General features: G+C 35.1%; 3 protein-coding genes across 3 annotated transcripts in view; 1 reads left to right on the top strand and 2 right to left on the bottom strand.

The window, feature by feature from the left end:
- The window catches only part of LOC126973878 (SET domain-containing protein SmydA-8), a 28,430-nt gene extending 23,605 nt beyond the window's left edge, over window positions 1-4,825 (bottom strand). The window contains exon 1 of the mRNA XM_050821236.1: window positions 4,717-4,825. The gene's annotated coding sequence lies outside the window, so the exon portion shown is untranslated. The remainder of the gene's footprint in view (window positions 1-4,716) is intronic.
- A 2,817-nt stretch (window positions 4,826-7,642) lies between these two features.
- On the top strand, window positions 7,643-13,424 carry LOC126973876 (SET domain-containing protein SmydA-8). Its single transcript, XM_050821232.1, has 3 exons — window positions 7,643-9,005; window positions 9,471-9,655; window positions 12,454-13,424. The coding sequence occupies exons 1-3, from the start codon at window positions 7,730-7,732 to the stop codon at window positions 12,586-12,588; spliced, it is 1,596 nt and encodes a 531-aa protein (XP_050677189.1). The 5' UTR covers window positions 7,643-7,729; the 3' UTR covers window positions 12,589-13,424.
- Window positions 13,425-13,478: 54 nt separating this feature from the next.
- Window positions 13,479-21,505, bottom strand: LOC126973887 (RYamide receptor). Its single transcript, XM_050821247.1, has 6 exons — window positions 21,457-21,505; window positions 21,154-21,332; window positions 19,964-20,086; window positions 18,119-18,313; window positions 15,023-15,196; window positions 13,479-13,694 (listed from the first exon to the last, which is right to left on the bottom strand). Exons 2-6 carry the CDS (start codon window positions 21,277-21,279, stop codon window positions 13,479-13,481), a joined length of 834 nt encoding a protein of 277 aa, XP_050677204.1. The 5' UTR covers window positions 21,280-21,332; window positions 21,457-21,505.
- Between the last annotated feature and the right edge of the window lie 1,258 nt (window positions 21,506-22,763).

Below are 22,763 nucleotides of genomic sequence, written 5' to 3' on the forward strand. Positions count from 1 at the left end.
TTTCGCGCACACCCGACCGAACTACTTACGTCGTTTGCAAGTATTTCAAAATAAATTCACGCGCATGGCAACCGGAGCCCCGTGGTTCATCCGAAACGTTGACCTTCACCGCGACCTAGAGCTTCCGACGATAGCTCAACACTTTAAAGAGATCTCGCGACGCTTCTTTGACAAGGCGCCTAACCATCCCAACATCTTGGTTAGGAAGGCATGCGGGTACACCACCCTTCACCATAGTCTCAACCCAATAAGACGTCCCAGACACGTAACGGTAGACCTGGATGACGACATCACCATCGCGAACGCGACACCCACACAAACACCGACACAGACACGCACACACCGCCTTCGCAGGCGTAGGCACGGTCAACCACCGCAAACCACTGGCACTCGTCGCTCTGACGATGGCCAGCGGCCCGCACCCTAGATACACCACACATTGTTTTGATACCCGACGAGACGTTAGTCCTCGTCCTGTAATCGCTTCACTACACTCACTCACACACGGACTGACTGACGGACTGACATACAACACTTACACAATCACAAACACACTCCACAAACAGACACAAACACAAACATACATGCACACAAACATTTAAACTACGTACATACATACAAACACACATACATACAATCATAAACACATACATACACAATTACATACATTACACAAAACATCACCACACTCGCCGGCTAGTGTGTTCTTATCACCTTTTCATCTTTCATCTTCATTTCATCTTCATTTTCATTCTCTCTCCTTCCCACAAGCACACAGCCGGTCTGAGGTTCGAGTCTCCTTAGGAGACGCCCCGCGACTGTTGTTGCTTAGTCTTTGCGGCCTCCACGGCCCACGTCCTACTTCGCTGTGAAAGCCAGGGCTGCTAACAACACAGAGGAGGTTTTAGTCGGTATGGGGTGTCCGCTTACGCGGACACTCGAGTCCGACATATTACGCCCCGTTCCGGAGCGTAAATACGTAACCGTATTTCCTCCTCTCAAAAAAAAAAAAAAAAGTCATCTCCGATCGGCTTGATTCTCTAGCATTGCGTAGAGATGTGGGTCCTCTCTGCATCTTCTACCGCATTTATCACGGGGAGTGCTCAGAGGAGCTGTTCGGGTTGATTCCAGCGGCCGAATTCCACCATCGGACATTACGTGCAAAGTACCATCCGCATCACGTAGACGTCTGGCATTCCACAACCGCGCGTTTTCTTCGAAATTTCTTGCCTCGTACAGAGCCACTTTGTAGAATCAACTACCGGCAGCGGTCTTCCCGAACAGATACGACTTAGGGACCTTCAAGAAAAAAGCATACTCCCACCTTAAAGGCCGGCAACGCATTTCTTGACACACCGTTGTTGCGGATGTCCATGGGTGGTTGCCTCACCTCTCCCCATCCCGTGAGCCTCTTGCCCGTTTGCCCCCTCTCATATAAAAAAAAAATAACGTAGGTATAATGTATAGTCCGGTCAATTTAGACATTCGAAGTTACATAAAGCCCCAACAAGCTGAAAATCAGTGAAATTGTTCAAAACATAATTATAAACAATATTTAAAAATTGTCCATCATTCCCGTGTGTGGAATTTTTTTTAATCAAGGTCAAAGGTCAAAAAAATGAGATTTTCGCGATTTTCAGCAAAACGGTAAGTTTTATCATAAAAGTACCTCCGACAAAAATTGTAGATCATAAAATTATCTATAAAAAATGTATCAATACTTTTTTTTTTACGAGCCACCGTTTCTGAGATATAACTATTCAAAAAGTTATAAAAGTTGTTATCGCCATAATATGCACACGTTTTCACGCCATGAGGTAGTGTACCTAGCGCGTTTTTATAACTGATTTTCAGCTTGTTGGGACTTTATGTAAGTTCACTCTTATTTTTTGGTCTAAATTGACCGTACTAGTAGTGTCCGTTGGGATTCAAGAATCCAAAATTCAGTGACACATTGATTGCACTCAATAAATATCTCCACTTCGGGATCGGATAGGAACCTATCTTATATTAATTTCAAAAGCTAAGTCTCATTTAGATAACGATATTTGTCGCTCTTGTAAATCTAAACAATTTGTTATGTTTTTAAAGCGATAACCCTCACTTCTGGGTTTAATTACACAATTAAAAATATGTAAACAAATTTTATGAACGACAAAACGAATTTTATTTCCAAGGAGAGAGCGTTCGCACGGAACGCGAGAGGTCGCGAGATCGAGTCCCGCATCGTTCATAAAGTTTTATTTGTGCATTTATATCCTCATAATATCTAAAGTTAACTACAACTGTTATGTGTAACAATTTGGAAATGCCAAGATTTCTTGCAAACTAAAAATAGAAATTGCTTTTATAATAGCGCAAAAGGACAATGAGCTTAAATTAGCAAATGCATACTTATCTAATGTATCAGTAATTTTGGCAAAGAGCCACTACAGCAAAACTGTCAAGTCACTGTCATATTACTCACAGAAGAAGCAGTTACAGGCCGACCGTTTATCTGAGTCCTCGTCTGCGGGGTACAGGGGCGCGGGGGTATGACGACAAAGGGGACCGAGACAGGTGCGGGCGGCGGGGGCGCTTAGTGAGATATAAATTCGCCCGCCGCCCGTCTTGTTAGCCATGAATAGACTTTAGAAAACATATGAGAGATGGATCCAATAATTGTGGTTAAATAAAATTAGATGTATGTAGTTGATTTGCACTTAAAAACGGCTGGACCGATTTTCATGGAGTTTCCATGCAATCTATAAATAAGCCCAGCGAGTAGTAGGAATGTGACAAAAGTATTTAACTCATTGGTTTAATTGAAACTTTAGAGTTAATAAGAAATCATCATCATCAGCAGCCGGAAGAGGTCCACTGCTGGACAAAGATTTCCACGATGATCGGTCCTGCGCTGCCTTCATCCAACGTATTCCGGCGATCTTCCACCAGATCGTCGGTCCATCTTGTAGGAGGCCTATCAACACTGCGTCTTCAGGTACGCGGTCGCCATTCAAGGACTTTACTGCCCCAACGGCCATCTGTCCGTCGAACTATGTGCCCTGCCCACGGCCACTTCAGTTTCGTAATCATTTGGGCAATGGCGGTAAATTTTTCGAAAAATTAAAAAGTTTTAAATCTAAAGAGTTAAAATTTGTATTAAATTCATACTGAGTATTCACACGGAATAATTTTTTTGAAAAAATTATAGTACAATCGAGTCAATCATAATTTAAAAATTAAGGAAGCATCATACAAGTACAAGTTTATATTTATTATAAACTTAAGTTTATACGATGTTTATACAAAAGTTAGTGAGGCGCTAGGAGATAATCTATCTATCTATATATATAAAAATGGATTGCTGTTCGTTAGTCTCGCTAAAACTCGAGAACGGCTGGATCAATTTGGCTAATTTTGGTCTTGAATTATTTATGGAAGTCCAGGGAAGGTTTAAAAGGTTTGAATAAGCATGAAAATGCTCGGATTTAAATAAAAACATTAATTTTGATTTTCCTTTGACGTGTCCCCCGTCGTTCAGAAATCTTATTGAAAGAATTGAAAATGAGAAACTAATTAGAATTTTTATATCTATATGATTCCGCAGACGCAATGCTCCTGTGATGGAACTGGAACGAGATTTAAAAATACATACTACTTCAAATTTTCACCCATCTACGATCAACACACCTATTTTTGTATCGCGATTTTTATATTATTCTGTTCCATCCACAGAAATAGGGTTGCAAGATGGCAATTGAATATAATAATTATCGTAGTACGAAACAAATTATGTACGATTTAATGATATTTCGTAGGTCTGAGAATCGGTCGTCATCTATTTTTATACCCTAAAAATTTTAATTATTGAATTTTTTCTTATTACTTGTTATGGCAATACAACGTTTGCTGGGTCAGCTAGTTTATTATAAAATAAGTCATCTTACACTAATGCAATGTTTTGCACAGTTGACATCTACATTATTTTGACATGACAGTCCTTGTCATTATTTATATGGATGTTCCGACACCTATATACTCAAATCAGTAGTAGTTCACAATAAAATTCAATGAGATTATTATCGTTTTTTGATTTTGCCAATAATTTTTCATAACATCAAGATTTACTTCGTAAAAAATGCTCCCTGTTGTTATAGTGAAATTGTTTCACAGCGGACCACTGAGCACTGTCAAACCGTGCGTCACTAAATTCTCTCATAGAAAATACGTCCATACAAAACAAATATTGAAAATAAAAATAATTATGGGTCTTAAATCGAAATAAAAACTATCCTATCTCTCAAGTTGGAAAACTCCCTGAAGTAATCCCCATTAAAATCCGTTCATTAGTTTAGGAGTCCATCGTGGACAAACAAAGTGTCACGTAATTTATATATATTAAGATTACTATCTTTTAGCAGACAGTTATTAGGCAAAGACATAAGATACAAATTATTGATTAATCAATAGATATTGTTTAATAATTTAAGCTTATATTTTTCTTTAAGGTATATCTTTTTTCTTCCACTTTTTTAGACTTACTAAATATTTGCTTCTTTCATAATTTTATTATTTTCTACAATTAAATTAATAATTTTCCATGATGTACGCCATTTCTTTCAATGGGTCCCGTAATACATGCATACTCGCCATCCTCCTTCAGCAAATAAATTACACTATTTTGACAATAACTATTACATTTATGTAATAATGAAAACGGATGAAATTACTTACCGATGTTCTAATTACGACATGTACGAGTGATGCGCGTGCGCACTGACAGCTTGTGTTCCGAAACTGCAGAAGCAGTAACGTGCTTTTCCATGGCTCCTCACTCGACATGATTAACCGCGATGCTATTTTCATCTTCCATTCATAAATTTGAAGGTTATTCGGGAAAACACTAGGTTCGTGTAAACTGAATTAAACTTTATTTAAAATTACTGGGCAAATGAGACTTGGCATCTTGTGTCTCAAGGTGACGAGCACAATTGTAGTGCCGCTCAGAATTTTTGGGTATTTCAAGAATTCTGAGCGGCACTGCATCGTAATGGGTAGGACGTATCAATTACCATTAGCTGATCGTCATGCTCGTCTCGTCCCTTATAAAAAAAAACCTTATTGTCTATTTCCAAAGGTATTTCTATGTCAATCTACAAAGGACGAGCATAAGGTCTACTTGATGGTAAATTATTACCGGCACTTATTATTCCAATAGTCATAGTATTCAAATTCAAATATTTTTATTCAAAACTAGCTGACCCGGCAAACTTTGTTTTGCCATATAAAGTATAATTCACGCGATAGTTTTATAAGTAGTAAAATATTGCCTATATTATAGCCTGTACATCATTTTGTTCTATTGTCAATAGTTTTTGCAGCGCACGCAAATTAGGTTTTCGATTTTACACCTTGTGTTACAAAATAGCAATTTTATTACGGATCCCTAATTTTGAAAAAAAAAAACATAGCCTATAGCCTTCCTCTATAAATGGACTACCCAACACTGAAAGAATCATTCAAATCGGACCAGTAGTACCAGAGATTAGCGCGTTCAAACAAACAAACAAACACTGCAGCTTTATAATATTAGTATAGATAGGATGTGACATCACTTATTGATAGTCAAAAACTAACACCCATTCGAAAAACGAATGCCTCAGTCCTGAGAAGAATAGGCGCAACAGACTCAGCGGGATTTTTTTCATCGAAAAAATATGTTTACAAAGTAACATTGTACAATTAAACTTATTATTTAATAGCCTGAGGGCGGTCGCTCCATTCCCAATCTGTGGTATCATTGAGAAAGTCAATATGTTGTAGTAACCTTTACCACACAAACATTTTTTAACAAGTGTTTTCTTCTTAATACTTTTGTTTTGAACATTTTCTGGGATCTTGTTGTAAAAGCATATACACAACCCCACAAAAGAATTACTAACTCGACTTAGCCGAGTAGAAGGCATTATAAGTTTATGTCGGTTCCTGGTGTTAACATTATGGTTTTGACAGTTTCTATCAAATTCCCTAATGTGCCTATGAACATACATTACATTATCAAAAATATATTGAGAAGCAAAAGTCAAGATGTTAATTTCTTTGAATGTTGCTCTCAATGATTCTTTAGGGTTATAAATAGCAATATTTAATATAATAGCTCTTTTTGTGTTTGTTTTAGATAATATCCGGTTGTCCTTTTTGTGTGATATGATAGATTCGCGATGTATTGTAAAGCCTGTCTACCCTTAAGCGCACACTGCCGTAATTTTTTTTTTGTGAAGTATGAAAAAAGTGCTTTCAAACAACTTTACCCGCGTGAGCTGGTGTATCGGCTAGGGATATCAAATGTAAATACGTTTCTACAAAAATAAGTTTGCTATACCATATATCTAAATCTATTTCATAGAATGTGTCCTATGGTATATTCCTATGTGCTTTAGAAGAGGGCTATTCACGCTTTTATAGATCCTAAAGAATCATTGAGAGCAAAATTAAAAGAAACAAACTTCTTAATTGTTGCCATTAAATATATTTTTGATAATGCTATGTACAATATCTGCTTTGCTCGGATTTATAAGAATGTACAAAACTAGAAACAAAAAAAACTAATAGGACATCTGGATTCGAACCGGGGTGAAATTTGCCTTTGTATTCTAATGTTATTTTAGCTGTTTCTCATTAAAACTACACTATTTAAAATTGAAACCTAGCTAGATCGATTTCATTAAAATCGTTGGAGCCGTTTCCAAGATTCAGAATTTATATATACAAGAAATGCTGGTTTAAAGATATAAGACATGTTAATTTTATAGATACTGTCATAAGCATAATGATAACACCAGGAAAAACCATAAACTTATTATGCTTACTACTCGGATAAGTAGAGTTAGTAAGTCTTTTATCGATGGATGTTTATACTTTTACAGCAAGATCCCAGAGAATGTTCAAAACAAATTTATAACTAAATTCAAAGGAATTGTTAAAAAGCGCTTGTGTGGTAAGGGTTACTATTACATTAATGATTTTCTTCATGATATATTACATTACACAAGGCCGCTGAGTTTCTTGCGCTTGCGCTCTTTCTTCCGCACGGTAGGTTCCTGCCTGAAGCAGTAATGTATAAACATTTCTGTGTTTCGGTGTGAAGGGCGCAGTAGCTAGTGGAATTACTGGGCAAATGAGACTTAACCTCTTATGTCTTACAGTGACGAGCACTCAGAATTTTTGTTTATTTTCAAGAATCCTGAGCGGCACTGCATTGTAATAGGCATGGCGTATCTATTACCATCAGCTGCACGTCCTGCTCGTCTCGTCCCTTATTTTCATTAAAAAAAGATTATTTTTATCTCATAGTTTTTTGTGTCAAACTTCTTTTCAATAGCTCAGTAGATGTTCATGGTGAAGGTGAATCTAAAATTACCTTAATATAAAATCTACTATTAATATTTTATGGATCTCATTCAATTTATAATTTCGATGCAGACTTCAAAGTATTACACACATAAACTAATTCAAATAAAATTACAACATGCTTATATTTGATTAGATAAATAGTAGCTGAACATAAAACATTTTGTTTTTATTAAGTAGACCACGTTTTGTAATTCTTCATTCTGTTGGCACGAATCCGAGTGTTTAGTATGCTTTGATAATTACCAGTATCTATTTTTGTCAAGTATTCTATCAGTAACCGGCTAGGTTAGCCGTATGTGTTACTCGATTTAACAATATAAAACAAGGAAGAAAAATGCCCGCGTGTGACGTGTGCCAGAAGCCTGCTAATCAAACCTGCGGGGGATGCAAATTGGTATTCTACTGCTCTAAAGATCATCAAAAAGTCGCGTGGAAAGATGGCCATAAAATCAACTGTCGACCGTTCAAAATAGAATATTCAAAACTTATTGGGAGACATATGGTAGCTTCAAGAGACATAAAGCAAGGAGAAGTGATTCTACGGGAAAAGCCAGCTGTAACTGGTCCGAGAATGGCATGTTTACCCCATTGTCTTTCGTGTGCTCGTAAACTAGAACCAATTGAAAATAATAACGTTTTGGATTTTTATAAATGTTCTAAATGTAATTGGCCCATGTGCGACGCCGAATGTGAAAAATCTGAAGTGCATAAAGAAGAATGTGATCTAATGACATCTAATCAATACAAATGTAATATTCAGTATGACCCTACTGATAAAGGACAAGCAGCGTATTGTGTTATTGCGCCTTTAAGAGTCCTTTTAATGAAGAAGTCTAGCCCTGGTCAATTTGAAAGTATAATGAACTTAGAATCCCACTTAGAAGACAGAATACACACACAATTATATAAAGTTTTAAAAGCTAATCTAGTTACATTTATAGTACAGGTACTAAAACTGCCATTTGAAGAGGAAACTATTTTAAGGATAGCTTCGATATTTGATACGAATTCATTTGATGTAAGATCAGCGGATGGCTCAAAGCGATTTAGAGGTATTTATGTTACTGCTTCAATGATGAATCATAATTGCAGGCCTAATACCAGACACTTATTTGTTGGTGATGATAATGCCATGATTTTGATTGCCACTGTTCCAATTAAAAAGGGAGAAGAGTTGACTGTTACATACACACAGTCACTGTGGAGTACATTAGATAGAAGAAAACATTTGAAAAGCATAAAATATTTTGACTGCTGCTGTAACAGATGTGCAGATGCGACGGAATTTGAAACCTATTTAGGAAGCATATATTGCTCAATTTGCAGTAACGGTGATTCAAAAACAATGATGCTTTCGACAAATCCTTTAAGTGAAACTGCTCCTTGGAAATGCGCAAAGTGTGAACACTGTATAGAAAGTAGACAAATGTTTTGGGGTAATAATGCTTTAAAGCAAGATCTTAAGAAAATAAACAAGACGAATCCAAAAGAATTTGAAGACTTTATTGAAAACTATTGCAAAACCTTACATCCTAAGAATCACTTAATAATACAAGCAAAGTTAGCACTTATGCAAATTTATGGAAACTATAACGGCTACACATTAACAGGTACCTAATATTATACATTTTTAGAAGTCTGCGATTACAAAATCTGATATCATACCCACATGATAAAATGGGGACAGGCTTGCCATGTTAGTGACATAATATGACGTCGTGCTCAGTCATGATTTTACTTTTTATTCTGTGCACACACTTCATAAATCATCAATCAAAAGTACCGATTGCAAAACAAACAAACTACTGCACGCAGATGTTAATGTCCAAAAGGTTCCGTCCCCGTTCCAACGCGCGGGGATTAAGTAAAGTTGTAATTAGGTACATTATAAAAAGAAACAAATAAACTTGAAATTAATAGAAATAAGATTTCAATTTAAATGCCTTATATTTAAATAATAATAAATCTTAATTATAGTAAAATTGAACAAGTTTGATAATAACAATATGCAGCTTAAAATATCAAGTTACTGCATTACTAAAAATAATGATATATATATTTTGAATTATTTACAGATTTACCCGACTACCTTCTAAAACGTAAAATAGACATTTGTTTTGAACTCTTGGAGGTAGCAGACCAGTTAGAGCCGGGGTGGACAAAATTTCGAGGAAACATACTTCTTGAGTTACAAGCTGCGCTAGTAATGCAATCAAAGAGAGATTTTGAAGTTGATAAGATTACTAAAGAAGGTGCCCAGGTAAATCCCGATATTTTGAACAGATTGATACTAAATCTCAAAAAACTTGATCATTGGTATTTTGTACATGAAATAAGTAGGCGGAGGTGATCAAATATTTTATTAAATAGGTGGACCGGGCCGTAAGGCAAATTTTTTATAGACTGAAATAGCATTAATAATAATTAAATTGTATAAATAGAGAAAATAAATTCCGGCTTCTTTGACGAAGAGCTTTGAATTTTAAAGATAACGGATTCAATTCTGTTGCAAGATTTGATCAGTTCAAAACACACACACATTGCAAGTTGAATAAAAGTTGTAAAATAGAATTTCAAATAACTCTCTGCTTTATCTACTTTCTTATCCCAACTTAACTGTATTTTCTGGTAGTGCACGCTTGGCCATGTAACGCTCGTTTCAATTGGAACCAAGAGAACATAATTAAAATTATTACATTACAGTAATATTATTCTAAGGATTGGTAAGCTATTATATTGATTATAATATAAAAAAGAAGTCTTGAATAGTTAGCCACAATATAGTGTAATAATAAATTCATGTCACTTTCCGCCTATCTTCAAGTTTATGTAGACCAAAAAATATAAGTCTATCCCCGTAAAAGTCATCTTTTCGGAGAACATAATTCAAGCGACGCGTAAAGGACCGCTATATGGACTGTAAGTTATTTTACAGACATAAGCAAAATACAGCGATGTATGTTAGTTTTTTTTTTTTATTTTAACATTCCTTTGAAAAAACCGAGCATTTATTAAGCTTTTTGTGTTGTATAATCGTAATGACAAGTGTATAAAAGCTTGCTATCCATCCATTACTACAAGATCACGAAAGTGTTCAACTATAGGTCAATTTTTTATGAAAATAATGGGTTGAGACAGGAGGATAACGAGCAGGACGCTCAGTTGATGGTAATTGATACGCTCAGGATTCTTAATAAACACAGAAAGTCTGAGCAGCACTACAATAATTGCGCTCGTCACCTTGAGACAAAAGACGTTAAGTCTCACTGGCCCAGTAATTTCACTAGCTACGGCGCCTTACTGACCGAAACACATTACTGCATCACAGGATTATACTGTATATTGCTACAAAGTATCGGTGGTACCACCATTAAGACAATAAATATAGTCTTAAATAAAGAAATTATGGTGATTATGTCTTATTTGCGTCAGATCACAGATTCTGATCCATTTATTTCAATAGACAGGTGTGATTTTAATATTTTCATAAAAATTACTATCACATTCAATAGGTACGCTGTTAGACGTCGTTACTATAAAAATATTGGAACTTTGCCAGCACTTGTACCGGAGTGTTGTTAAGCTTGTACTGACCTCAATATTATTTAGAGAATGAAAATTTTCAACACGTTAATTATTATTTGTTTAGATTTAATGATGTAAGTACTTTTCTTTTAATTTAAAATCCTGCTTCAGTTTCGCAATCATTTTGGCTATGTCGGTAACAGGAGCTTTCCACATACAAATCAGCTTAGATGTTTCTGTTTTTTGAAAATTATAGGGAACAAACGAACAGACAAAGAGTTAAAAAAAAATATGAAAATAATGGACATCTAACACCAACTTTCGGCAAATGCGAAAAGGTTAACTCAAAATTCACAAATAAATTAACTCAAACTCAGTATCTATTTATACATTAAGATGAAACAATTATACTCATTAATGTCAAAGTTACACATTTACCAATTACCACCACTTCGGAATTAAAGTTTCAATAAAAAGAGAGAAATTGTTGCAAGACACAAACTGCTTGTGTTTAAAAATATTATTTACAGCTTAATCATTTTAAATATCATTTATTTATTTATTTTGGAAATAAACGGCATTAACAATAAATATAAAACTTAACCTATAACAGTACCCAATGTTACGATAGTTAAAAAAAAACAACCGACTTCAAAACCACTATTCCAAAACAATTAATATAATATGCACTAAAAAGTATAAAATAATTGCGTGATTTAATCCAATATCTTATTAATTAGATTAGAATAGATTATAGATATTATAGAATTAGATTAATTCTAGTTACGATTATTATTATTTTTGGAATACCGGTCCGCCACGGCCCCGCTCTCGCCTCTCGGCTTCTCATGTCGCACGTGCGACTCAAGCATATCTCACCTATTACTATGTACACAAACCTATCTTGGCTGAAACCGACTTAGACTTAAAGACTAAGACTAAAAGAATTATCAAAATCCCAGTCGAAAGTTCTGACCAACAAACATAAGAAAAGAACGTACCGAAGAATTGAAATTCCTTTTTTGAAGTAGGTGGTATATTTATACACACAAATATATCAAAGTTGGGAAATAAGATGCAAAACAATCTATGCAAAATGATGCAATAAAAAATGTATTTAATTCATAAAAATCTCAAGAGATGTTGAGCACAGGATTTGTATCAATATACTATACAAAAGTTAATGAAAAAAGTATTGTCCGAACATTTTTAAATATTTGAAATTATAACTTAGAAGTAAACAATAAAAGCAAACTCTCGGATATAGGATCGTCAGCCCAGGCCTAGTAGCACCTGTTCACGAGCATTCAGCATGAGCTGAATTGCTTCCCTCGACCATATTTTAGTGATGGGAATGATACAATTCAACCACAGGAAATGACATTTAAGAGAGGACGACGATGCTTTTCACGAGACGTAAACCAAATAACTAATTAGCATATCTATAAACAAAATGAAAAATAAACAGTGTCCAATATTATGTATATTGAAATAATTGAACCTTTAGTTATTGAATGTTTCCTCTTATTTCAGGAACAGTTGATGGAAAGCATGGTCCTACTTCAAGAAGCGGTGCAGATTTTGAAAGTAGAACCACAAATGAAATTAATACTTGAACAGAAAGTAAATGAATTGGCAACATTGATAGATTCGACATCATCTAATTGATAAAAACTGGTAAAATACCCCACAAAAGCATGGAAGCATAATCTTGTACACATTGTTCATATATATTTTATTCTACAACATGCATTTTATAATTACTACTGAAACTATTAGTAGTTTTTCAGTAAGCAGTGTAACTGTCAAGTAAACAGTTCTTATTGAAAGTTTGATTTTTTTAGTTTTGTCGTATTTACTGGACGCGACTAAAATAAATGTTTGTAGAAAATAGGTGAACAGCACTGACCCCTAAACTATATGCCACTGGACTGGCGGCTGTCAAAGTACTTTTGTGGCTGTTTGATATTCACCATTTTGGCGCTGTTGGCCATGTAGCGAGAGTCTGCGGTACTAAAATAGTGATAACAATCTCAGCAAACATCGATAGATGGTGGGAAACTATTTACAAAACAATTAAGTTGATTCTCGAAGTATAAATAATACGGAAAATTAACGAAATTAATTCAAAATGCAAAAATACTTCAGAGTATTATGCGTTCCTTCGCAGCCATTTGCATTATACGTCAAAATTAGTCCTCTGGACTCTCGCGAGTGCCGCTTCAAATAGGCACAAAAAAAAATCTTTCAAACATATGGAATTACCTGTCCAGTGGTATTTATACAGGTCAGTGATGAACAGGAACGACACAGGAAGCTTCAGGTCTTTATTCAAATCTCTTCCGTCACTGATTACTATGTGCAAAAGATCAGAGATAAGCATTAGACATCTTGGCTATCAGAAATAACATTACGTTGAATTTGTATACCATATTTATTAAACTTTGTTAAAGATTCTTCATATTATTGTATATTGCTCAATAAAATAATTTCAATTTGATAAATTTATATTTCTTATCAATCATATTTACTGCTAAAACTAATTTGTAATCAACATTCTAATTGAACTGTTCAATTCTTAATGGAGTCACTCTCGTTGGCTTCGTAGTAGGTTCATCTACTTTCGGAATACTCAATTCTAATGTATGCTTGTTAAAATGCAAGAAGTTCTTGATCGCGTGAGAGAGTTTCCTATTTGGCTTTGGAGTCACATTATCAATTATATAAATCCGATCGGGATTGTGGATTTCCAGTTCCTTCGTTTTCTTGACAGTCTGAAATGCACAAAACATATTTGAATTTCAAGGTATTAAATATAATACCTTCAAATTCATCTCAAACAAGGAAGATAAAGGTATTTGATGAGCTTAGTTTCTCTTAGAAATAATATAACTGAGACAATAAATAAATCATTTATTTATATATTAATTATATTAGTGACACTAGAAAACTTGTCTTGGACACACTAGCCTCAAAGGCTGCCCACACAACTTCTTATCTTAAAGATCCTCAAGTCATATTGACTCGGAAATAATCAAGCTGAAAGCTGTTTCATGTAAATTGCACATTTTTGGGTTACGCCAGACATCAAGAAACATATTGGTACATCAAAAATGATAATTTTCTTTCAATGAACAATTCGTCCACGATAATCCGTAGAATAATATTCTGGAATGTAAGATCAGTAAGGATATACAACTTTGGAATGTTTTCATTAATTCTCACGAAATGGCACCTACGCTAAAGTGCTTTTCACACGTTCCCAGCCGGGTAGGTGCCCTGCAGGGAGGGATGGGATGTATATGCACAAGACCCAAGATCATGGGTCTACACAGAGGCGTATAGAACCGTCGCGAATTCACCATTCTCAGAGTCGCCACCGGACAAGCGGTGCGTCAATCTTGGCTTTCTGTTTTATACCACGAGTTTACTAAATATAAACTTATTATTTTGAAAAAGAAGATTCCAATTACTACTATTTGCAGCTGATATTTAATTGAAAGTATCAGAACCATAAGAGACGCAGTGTTGGTAAGCCCCCACAAGATATACCGACGATCTGGTCAAGATCGCCGGAATAGGTTGGATGAAGACAGCGCAGAACCGATCAACATGGCGATGTTCGGAGGAGGCCTTTGTCCAGCAGTGGACGTCTTCCGGCTGATGATGATGATGATAATGGAAACCATATTAAAATTAATCTCGTGCTTCAAGTACCTCTAAACGAGATCTTCAAAAATTTAAACACGATTTGTCTGTCCTATAGCTTTAGTTAAAGTTTTTCCAAAATTTACATATAAATATTGGATCTGAATGGACGTATCTTTTATATAAATAAACCTTGATTCTCAGCTTAAGGTTCTGTAGTTATCAAAATCCGCGTCTTGTCAGACGGATTGATGGGCAAGAAAGTGAGTGATCCCTTATATAGATAGTGATATAGATTTGGTACGCTGAAAATACAATTTTACTATTACTACTTTAAGGCTACTTTGGAGTAAAATTTAAAGGTTGTCATAGTCTTAGATATGAAAAAAATGATTTCTCTTGATGACCATAAATGTTGCAATAAGAATTTAATAGCAAAAAAATAAATACATACTGCGCTACAAAAGCAGCACCAGTATCCAAATCGAAAGCACGCCAGTCCGGGAGTCCGGTCCATTGCATTCCTGAATCTAGTATTTGTGAAGCCGTAGATAAGAGGATTGATAGCACAATTCAAATACAAAAGGAAATTTGCTGTAAACCACACAATTTCATATGCACCTTCAACCTGAAGAAATAACATTTTTAATATTTTAATTAATCCACAAGTTAAACGCTTGAAAAGATAGTCCCTAAAAAAAGAATAGGTTTTGAAAAAAAGGAAATTTAAATTTGATAATTAAAAATAAATTGAATGGCTCTAAGTGCCCAGATAAAACCGAGAGGTTTTCGTGGTACTTATTTTATAAAATGTTAGCCATTTGTTCTCTATTGGCCAAAAAACTTAAAAAAAAACTGTGTACGCACTTACAGAATATAAAATTTTGCATAGTTCAAGTCCACAAGAAGAATAACTGCAGCACTGATTATTGATAATTAATTTAGATAACATCCTTATTAACCATATTAGAATAGAGGAGAGAGATAAAGTTTTAGTAATAAGTATCATTAAAAATAAATTTTAAATTGGTGTTATATTACATACACATAAAAATTATATTGAAGAACTGTTGAAAGAAAATGTAAAATGCTCCATAGTAATAAAAAAGTGAATTAGAAATGAATATACTTATTGATCTCAAATAGTACTTTTAATATCTTACTAAGCCCCAATTTTAAAATTATCCATATATGGAACCAATGTGGAAACTATATGCTATTTCAAATAAAATAAAAATATCGAAATCAGACCATAGTCAATGAAATTATGAGGCAATATCAGGCAGTATCATAAAAAATACCAATAACACCTTCTCAAGAATTCTGTTGAAAAATTATGTTGTAATTCAATAACGGGCTCTGAGAAATTATTAATTATTATTAAATTCAGAATGCTTATTTTATTATCAAAAGTAATATTATTGTGGTAACGATTAAACCCTTAAAAAGATAACACAGGTATGAAGCAACTGAAGACGGGTCAGAGAAACGAGAACTTAACAGTTTACCTGAAAGGGCTGATAATAATTGATATAGGGGAAGTAGTATTCTTCCAGGAAAGTATATCAGGATGTTTGCAAGATTAGACCTTCATCTTCTCCCCTTGGGGAGACAGACTCGGTTGTGTATCGTTTGTTATTGTGTATCATTTTTGACAGTGAATTCAGATGTATATTAAACAGAAATTGTTATAAGCGAGCACATATCGTAAGTAGAAAGCATTCTTATCGTGTAACAAGTCAATCAAATCTAAATATCTTTATATGACAGTACGGAACAGTTGTTTACATAATGTGCTATTGGCATATTGAATCGTATTTCAATTTAAATCAAATCAAAATATATATTTACATTATAATATACTAGTTGACCCGATAGACGTTGTTCTGTATATAATAAATAAAATACTGTTTTTTTATGTTTTTGTCAATAATATTTCATAACATCAAGAATTATTTCGTAAAATATGCTCCCTGTTGTTGTAATGAAGTGTTTTACAGGAGAACTGTCAAACCGTGCGTCAATAAATTCTCTCATAGAAAATATGTCCATACAAAACAAATATCGGACGACGGGGGACACATCAAAGGAAAAACAAAATTGTTGTTTTTATTTAATACCGAACACTTTCATATTTATTCACCTTTTAAACCTTCCCTGGACTTCCACAAATAATTCAAGACCAAAATTAGCCAAATCGGTCCAGCCGTTCTCGAGTTTTAGCGAGACTAACGAACAGCAATTCATTTTTATATATATAGACTAGTGGACCCAACAGACGTTGTCCTGTACACACCTCTTAAATTTAAAAAATCGGTCCAGCCGTTAGGACGAGTTCACTAATATACACATGAACAGGAAAATTATATAATATGGACGGAATTGAGAATCTAATCCAATCTCAAATTCACTGAAACAAACAAAAACATCCACCTGAATACACACAGCAAGTTTCATTAGAATAGGTCCAGCCGTCTAGGAAGAGTTCAGTGACATACACACGCACACAAAAATTATATATATAAAGATTTGACGATACATAAAGTTTGTTTACACAAAATGGCAATCACAAGCGATCATACTTTCTAATTGTTATAACCCTTTGAAATCAAATCAATGTGCCAATAGCAAATTGAAACGTATTTCAATTCAAATCAAATCAAATTTGATTTATTTGACAGCACAAAACGTTCGTTTACACAAAGTCTGACACTCTCAATCACTGGCGGTCATACGTTATAATTGATATAATCACGCTACCCTTTTTAAATAATTTCAATGTGCCAATGTGATACGTGGTTAATTTAAAATATTGTCGCGTAGCTACGCTTCGACGTATATGACGAGAGTTGTCAAACGTCATATCGTGCAGCAACGTACATGACGAGAGTTGTCAAACTTCAAGACATTGATAATTTCAACAGCTCCGTCAGCAATACTCGTAGCTTTAGCGTAAAAGTGTTTACTTTAGACGCTGTAGACTCGGGTTCGATACACCTACAAGTGTATGGAATATTTTGGGTTTTGTAAAGTTAATGGAAATTTCTAGTAAGTTCAGGATCAAATCGAACAGAAAAAAGGGATGGAAAATGTGTAAGCAGGATAAAAGTAGTTAAAAGAATTTTCTAGTACAATTTAAACTTAAAGATGGAATAGGAGAATCATTTTGAAAATAGAACAGATCCGGGGGTATATAAGCCGTACTAAGCGTGGCCTACGGCAGTTCTAGTTCTGACTCGGAAGTGTAAAGAAGAAGAAGAAGAAGAAAAGAAGAAATAGTGAAAAGTGGAAGTGTTCCAAGAAGAAGAAGATAGAAGAGACTTAGTGTTCGGTGCGGTGTGACGCGTTGAAGGTACCGCCGCCGACATGAGGAACAGCGGCAGACCGGCGTAGTGCAAGTTCGAAAAAAAGTGAACGCAAATAAAGACTCGTTCCTATAAGGGGAGTTTTATTTCCAATCCCTGACCCACCCCCGTGTCAATATTATAACAGAATTAGGTTTGGAAGTTTACTAATGAAAAAAGATAATCTGAAAGTATAGAAAACGTACAGCATTAATACTTCTTGGCATGTTGTTTCTCCAGTACACGAGAACAGTGTAAGGCAGCCGGCATACAACGGCAGCGAGCAAAACAAAAGCAGTAATTCGCATAGCTTTTCCCTTTGCTCTGGATATTGTCTGCCCTCCGCCCCGAGAGGCTAGTTCCCGAGCGCTCCATTCAAGTCGCCAAAGAATAGCACCATACTGAAAATTCGTGTTTTGTTTTATTCTATTTAAATAGTACTAGCTAATACCCCGCGACTTCAGCTGCGTACACACAGGACTTAGCACGTAGTAGCGACATTTCAATAAAATTTTAAAAATAAAAGAAACTTGTGCCGTTTGGTGTCGAGACACTTGGCCCGTGGGGCCCAGAGGAGAGAGGAGATTTTTTTTTGTAAAAATAAGGGACAAGACGAGCAGGACGTTCAGCCAATGATAATTGATACGCCCTGCTCATTACAATGCAGTGCCGCTCAGGATTCTTGAAAAACCCCAAAAATTCTGAAGGGCTTATAACTACATACGAGTATATTAAGATGTTAAGTCTCATTTGCCCAGTAATTTCACTAGCTACGGCACCCTTAAGAACGAAACACAGTAATACTCACACATTACTGCTTCACGGCAGAAATAGGCGCCGTTGTGGTACCCATAATCTAGCCGGCATCCTGTGCAAAGGAGTCTCCCACTGGTGAGAATAGAATGTACAAAGCACTATCTTCGCGCCTCAATAAGTCTACAGGAAATACAAGCGCTGGCAGCTATTTCGGTCAACGGATCAGCCTAGCTATCCAACGTGGAAATGCTGCCAGTATTCTTGGCATGCTTCCACGTAATGATAGTTTTAATTTTATGTATTTATAATATTGTAAATTTAGTTATAAGATTTGTTTTGTTTGAATTAATGCATTTGTTCAAAGAACTTTTATAATATTTGCTGTTGCGACACTTTTTTATAAGTAGTGATGTGTTCTGCAAAGGCTCAAATTTTTATAAAAACATAATAAAGCTTAATCACAATCACCCGGGATAGTTTGGCTTCCCAACAGTGAAGGAATTTTTCAAATCGGTTCAGTTGTTTCGGAGCCTATTCAATACAAACAAACTAACAACCAATCAAATCTTTCCTTTTTATAATATAAGTATAGATTAATGATTGATCATGCCCCAAGGACAATTATTGCTTCTAGGTCTACAAATTATGTCTATACGAATTTTTTGTAGGACGCATAGTTTCCGAGATATCGCGAAAAAGGTGTTTGCACCCCTTTTTCCAAGATGGCGGCCGGGGGACAAGGGCTGCAAACCTACAAACTTGGGGTTAAGCTTCTATTGACCCCCCACATGTCCCAAAAATAAAATTGCGTCCTCTAAACATTGCAAAGCTCATTTAACATTTCAATGGACTAAATGAAGTCTTGGTTCATGTTACTAGGATGACACATGATTTTACCCGCTATGAAAGACATTACTATCACCGCTACTATATGTTCTCCTGGTGTCTATGTAGTAATACGTCGTATGCATGATGTCAGAAAATATTAAGGTATACTCGCGTCATACATATGACTAGTTTTTTCTGTTCTGTGCATATGTCAATCTCTTGTTCGAAAAAATTTTCACATCAATAAATATAGCCTCAAGTGCCAGTAACTTGAATGTAGTAAATTGCTTGGAAATTAATACTTCAGCAATATTTTCCGGAACACTATAGCCATCCTTCTAATACTCATAAACCAGATTATCATATCATGAAAAGAGATCTTATGATAATATGATCTTAAAATTTATGTAACTTACATTTAAATGGAACAATTAAAATTAATAATTTAAGTGTTATTAAATACATACTGTTACTATCATAACGCCTAATGGAAGCCAAACGATCATTATTATAATAAAATGCCAGTATATCTCGAGAAAATTGATATCCTCTACGCAGTACATCTCAAGAAAATTCTTCCATTGGCGTTCCTGTAAAAAAGATAGCAAATAAAAACCCTAAGTCAAAAATAAAAATAAAATATTGCATGATACCTTGTATTTTTTGCATATGCCTTTAGAGTCGCTCCCTCCATTGTTACCACTATTCTATGGATCAGTACCTATCAATCGCCTTACAAGAATCACCAGGTCTTTGAAACCAAGCTTTCCCTGCATTTGATAATGTTCTATGGAGACTTTGTTGAAAAACTGTGCTTTACTATCAAGTACCTCATAATCTCTAATAACTTAAAGAAAATTTAGCATACGTTCACAAAAATCGTCACCTTTTTGCTCTTAATAGTGATTTTCATTATTATAGCACTAGAAATCAGGAATTGCTTGTAACTAATTCTAGTAAGCTTCATAAAATACATAATAGCTTTAAAGGGAAATGTATACACTTTTATAATAAACTTCCAGCCACTGTTCAGGCATTATCTATAAATAAATTTAAATGTTTTATTAAAAAATGTATGTGTCGTAAATCCGACTACTCCACAGCTGAATAGATATTCAGCTGAATAGATATTCAGCTGTGGAGTAGTAGGTAAGTGACCGGACAACCTGGTGGGACTAGATTATGATTATTTTAGCAATAGCAATGTACGGTACATTGCTGGGAGAGTTTCTTGCGCCGCTTCTTCTCTCTCAGGACGCCATTTGTTTCCGAAGTGGTAGTAGTATCTAGTATATTAGAAATGACATCAAAAAGAATTAGAAAGGAATCAATTTTGACAAAAAAAAATGTATCTTATGCCTTGCAACGTAAGTAGATCTAATATTTATTGTGGAAAAACTAGAAATATGCATAATATGAAGCCCTTATGATGCATATCTGACACGAATAGTAGTTGCATATAATAGAAGAAACCTTAAAGAGCCTTTGCTGACCGTAAGATTTTATAAAGGCACATAAAAATTTCAAATCATATCCAGCCAGTGACCAAAATACTGTATTTAGTAACCTTTACCTCATTTTTTAACTGAATATGAAAGTTTATTATCCGTATTGAAATTATGAGTAAAATTATAAATATTAATCCAAGGAAACATACCTTAAATTCTCTTTTTATAATCCACGGTAAAGATAGTAGCATAGATATGATCCATGATAAAGCAATTAGCTTCGGTGCCACAGCTCTGGTAATCCTAGCTTCTGATGTGAGAGCCGCAGCAGCCATTCTATCGTATGATACAAGAAATAATGCTCCCACACTAGCTAAGAGGAGAGAAGCTAAAACACAAGTACATGTTGGAAATTTTAACTTATACGGCCTTACAAATAAAATTGGTATATAGTTATTACTAAGCATTAACCAAGAATATGTAAAATATTTACAAATAGACATTTTGCTTACGAGTGGTTTGTTCGGACGTATAACGTTTCCCGCGTTTATTTGCAAGGCAGCTTGTCATTCGGAAAACTTCAGAATTATTGATAGTGTTGTCAACGATATTGTATAAATTTTGCATTTTCTTTGTTTATCTTCAGTTATAACTTTATATCAAGTTTATTCGATAATTTTTTTGCCAACAATTACTGCTACTAAAATCAGTTCACCAATAAACAATGCCTCTTACTAAAAGACCTATATTTAAGTCTGTGTAACTGTGCTAAATCTCAAAAGCCTAAAAGGGTCAATGAAGCTGGCAACCTAATTAATAGTTTCAAAACATATTCTCTGAAAATTTGCCTCAGTAAATACATGCAAAGTTTTTAGGTCACCTCTCAAATCTTCAAAACACTTTATATGTGTTTTTTTATCTATGGACCCTTAAACTCCAACGTCTCCAACTTAAGAAAAGCATACTTGCATATACTATGCAGGTCGCGTCATGTATGCCAAGCCAGTACTTATAGTAAATTGATACATAAATAGAGTGATTTTGATTTGATTTGATTTAATAACGTCATTCAAGGCTGTATGAGCGATATATATGTTGCTACTACAGCGAAAAATGTGGAGAATTGCTTAAGATATCGTATATAGTTATTATTATTTAATTTGAATGATTTTATATAAAGAAGCAGCCAAGAAAGCGAGTAGTAATGGAAAATTTTAATGACAATAAAAAGTTTAATATATTAAATGACTGTGTTCACTTCTACCAATTCTTCTAATAAATTAGTTGCAAGGAACGTGCTTTTATTACGCTGGAAAGTGATGTTAATTTATTAATTTACAACAAAACAACATAAGGCGTTCAGGTAGATGCTCTTGGGCGTCACGGGCTATCCCGCCTAAAATTGGCAGGCCGTATCAGTCATCATTCCAGCATTAATGAAGTCATCCGCATGGCATTTGCCGCTTTTAATATACCAGCTGTTTTAGAGCTAAAGTGTATTACCCGCCGCGATGGCATGCGTCTGATGGAATGACGCTGGTGGCTTGTGCATGGGGAAGGGCGCTGGTGTGGGACACGACTCGCGTCGACACTCTGTCTCCTTCTCATGTCTATGTTACGTAAGTTGGTGCTGGGGCTGCTGCTTCGACTGCCGACGACAGCAAGCGTCGCAAATATGTCGGTCTCAGAGAGTCTTACATCTTTGTGACGTTTGGTGTCGAGACACTAGACCCGTGGGGCCCAGAGGCGCGGAGAATATACAAAGTACTATCTTTTCACCTCAATAGGGCTACTGGCAACCCAAGGATGGGATTCCAGT

Source organism: Leptidea sinapis, chromosome 30, assembly GCF_905404315.1.
Source record: "Leptidea sinapis chromosome 30, ilLepSina1.1, whole genome shotgun sequence".
NCBI classification, from domain to species: Eukaryota; Metazoa; Arthropoda; class Insecta; order Lepidoptera; family Pieridae; genus Leptidea; species Leptidea sinapis.

Excerpts from the sequence above, each read along its gene's own strand:
- LOC126973876 (XM_050821232.1), top strand. The coding sequence starts at position 7,730 with ATGCCCGCGTGTGACGTGTGCCAGAAGCCTGCTAATCAAACCTGCGGG. Across the intron at positions 9,006-9,470 it reads TAACGGCTACACATTAACAG|ATTTACCCGACTACCTTCTA; the intron begins GTACCTAATATT and ends AATTATTTACAG. Across the intron at positions 9,656-12,453 it reads TTACTAAAGAAGGTGCCCAG|GAACAGTTGATGGAAAGCAT; the intron begins GTAAATCCCGAT and ends CTCTTATTTCAG.
- LOC126973887 (XM_050821247.1), bottom strand. The coding sequence starts at position 21,279 with ATGGCTGCTGCGGCTCTCACATCAGAAGCTAGGATTACCAGAGCTGTG. Across the intron at positions 18,314-19,963 it reads TAGGCGTTATGATAGTAACA|TATGGTGCTATTCTTTGGCG; the intron begins GTATGTATTTAA and ends ACGAATTTTCAG. Across the intron at positions 13,695-15,022 it reads GGTGCTGCTTTTGTAGCGCA|ACTGTCAAGAAAACGAAGGA; the intron begins GTATGTATTTAT and ends TGTGCATTTCAG.